We start from the raw sequence: 2,449 nt of genomic DNA, 5'->3' as shown, positions 1-2,449 counted from the left end.
GCCAAGGCTAATGAGATTCAGCATGAGGGAGATAAACGAAACTTAGGAAATATACTTAAAATAAAGATAGTTGTGTGTGTGAATATGTGGAATTTACCAACTGAGTAAATTTCAAAGCTGGAAGAAAAATAACATGAAAATAAATTAAAAATTAACTGCAAAACGGCAAGAGTGCTCAAATAATGTAAACCGTTGGCTCAAACCTTAATGACAGGGAGTTCTGGACTTTGGCTTGGAGACCTAGGGCCATGTTTCAGTGTAGTCGTCAACGAGCAGCGAGTGCCACAACCCGCTCCTGCAGCCAGGTGTGTGTCTGTCACTGGTCAGGGCACCCCAGGGTCAGCAGTCCTGCCTGATGCACCCATTCCTACATCTCTGCCTTCGGCAAAGGGACCCTGCACTGAGGAAAACTGGTAACTTCGGGCAAGACTTCTGAGCCTATTAGTTTTTCAAGGAGGAATATGTTCTAGGATCTTCTATGATTCTCTCATGGAAGATGTTCTTTTTTCCTCTTTCCTCCATCAGTGTCTATTTTCTCTCACCACATTCCTGTTCATTGGATGTCAGTGTTTACCATGAGAATAAAATTTTCCATCAATCACTTCCTACAATTCTCCTCCCTTCCCTTTTTTTTTTTTTTTTGACAGAGTCTCATTCTGTTGCCTGGACTAGAGTGCCGTGGTGTCAGCCTAGCTCACAGCAACCTCAAACTCCTGGGTTCAAGTGATCTTCCTGCCTCAGCCTCCCAAGCGATCCTCCTGCCTCAGCCTCCTGAGTAGCTGGGACTACAGGCATGTGCCACCACACCCAGCTAGTTTTTCTATTTTTAGTAGAGACGGGGTCTCACTCTTGCTCAGGCCAGTCTCAAACTCCTGAGCTCAAGTTATCCTCCCACTCTGGCCTCCCAGAGTGCTAGGATTACAGGCATGAGCCACTGCGCCGACCTCTTCCCTCTTCTTTCTCCACCTTTCCAACCAAATGCATTTTGAAAAGATCTATCTCTTCATTTCGCCCTGTCCCTGGCCAAATATGTAAACATGGAGTTTGGGAACAAGCATTCATGCACCTGTCCCATCCCCATCCCCCCCTCCCTATTTGTCCCTGGAGGCCCCACCAAAGTCAGGAAGTAATTCGTTTGCCACTGAGGGAAACCAGCCAGAAGGAAGACTGTCTGCAGAGGGCAACTGTGTTGAGAAGACCACACCACTCTTCTCTAGACAGAAGCCCTGTGGTTTGATGCCAACACTAAAATATGCTCTCTGTGATTTTCAAGCTACATACGGTATTATGAAACTGAGTTCCAGAGAAGTGTCTCAGGGATCTCTGAGGAAGGCAAGAAGAAGATTTCAGGCCATAATCAGTCAGGTCAGCTTCACTTTTGTCTGTTTCATGTAGTGCAACATTTTTTGTGAAACAGAGGGTTTCATCAGGAGAAAGAGGGTAAGACGGGAGAAGAAAAGTTTGAAAATTCCTGATCTAGACAAAGTCTAAGGCAACATTTCTGTACTTTGTTAGTTTCCCAGAAATCCCAAAGGGAAGAGTTTTAATTTGGAAAAACTCACGGTATTCATCCGGAGTCCTGACCTTCGTGAAAGTACCACGGGGGCCCTCACCGACGCTCGTGTATGGAGTGACGAGAAACTCATAGAAGGATTCCGGCTGTAGGTTTTCCACAGTGAATGTCTTTTGTTCTGGGTTGTCGATTTTGTATTGGCAACATACTGTATTATCTGTGATTTTCAAAAAATGTTTTTTTCAAGAAGAAAATTATTAAAAGCATGGTAGAGATCTTGTGAGAGAGTTGGACACTAATATTCTTCTTGTCTCAGCACTGTCAACATTTTTAAACCAACCAAAACTTAAATCATAATTTCATCACACTGGGGACACTGGTAAAGTGTTGAGAAGATGGCAGGAAAAGCAAAAAAATCCATGAAACAAGGGATGTTAGTGGCTAGGGAGAGCATACGAGTCTGCAAAAAACAGTAAGAGTCTGCGAGAAACTTCAAAATAAATTGTAATAACATTTAATAAGTCAAAAAAAGGGAGGGGGGCGAGAAAGTTTCACAACTGACAGGCTTTCTTAAGGAGCTGATGGTGGTTCCAGTGCTTCTGAAAATACCAGGCCACTTTGTTTTTTAAGTAAGTTAAAATACTGGCCCCTCCGCCATCTTGTTCACCCTACTAATTTGCTTAAGAACACCATTTGATCATAAAGTCGTACGAGAAGAGAATTCAGCCTGACCACAGGCAGAGATGGTAGCCTTTTTAATGATTTCAAATAATGGGCTTTAGAAAAAATAAACAAATAAAAATAAATGTCACCTGAAAGAACTGCCTTTTCAACTCCTGGGTGGCACTGCCCCGCCTTGGATTTCAGATAGACACGGTATCCTTTTATAAAAGCAGGCTGGGATTTAGTGGAATAATTCTTCCAACTCAGAGTGAA

The 2,449-nt window shown here is 43.2% G+C and overlaps 1 protein-coding gene across 1 annotated transcript in view; it reads right to left on the bottom strand.

The window, feature by feature from the left end:
* The window catches only part of OSMR (oncostatin M receptor), a 45,984-nt gene that overhangs the window by 9,488 nt on the left and 34,047 nt on the right, over nucleotides 1-2,449 (bottom strand). Inside the window, exons 12-13 of the mRNA XM_012649506.1 lie at nucleotides 2,326-2,449; nucleotides 1,563-1,730 (exon numbers count right to left, since the gene is read on the bottom strand). Of these exons, the coding sequence (XP_012504960.1) occupies nucleotides 1,563-1,730; nucleotides 2,326-2,449 (292 nt within the window). The remainder of the gene's footprint in view (nucleotides 1-1,562; nucleotides 1,731-2,325) is intronic.

The sequence above is a fragment of the Propithecus coquereli genome, unplaced genomic scaffold (genome assembly GCF_000956105.1).
Source record: "Propithecus coquereli isolate 6110/MARCELLA unplaced genomic scaffold, Pcoq_1.0 Scaffold110, whole genome shotgun sequence".
Taxonomy (NCBI): domain Eukaryota; kingdom Metazoa; phylum Chordata; class Mammalia; order Primates; family Indriidae; genus Propithecus; species Propithecus coquereli.
Note: the sequence above shows the minus strand (reverse complement) of the source record. Positions and strands in the feature narration are given on the sequence as shown.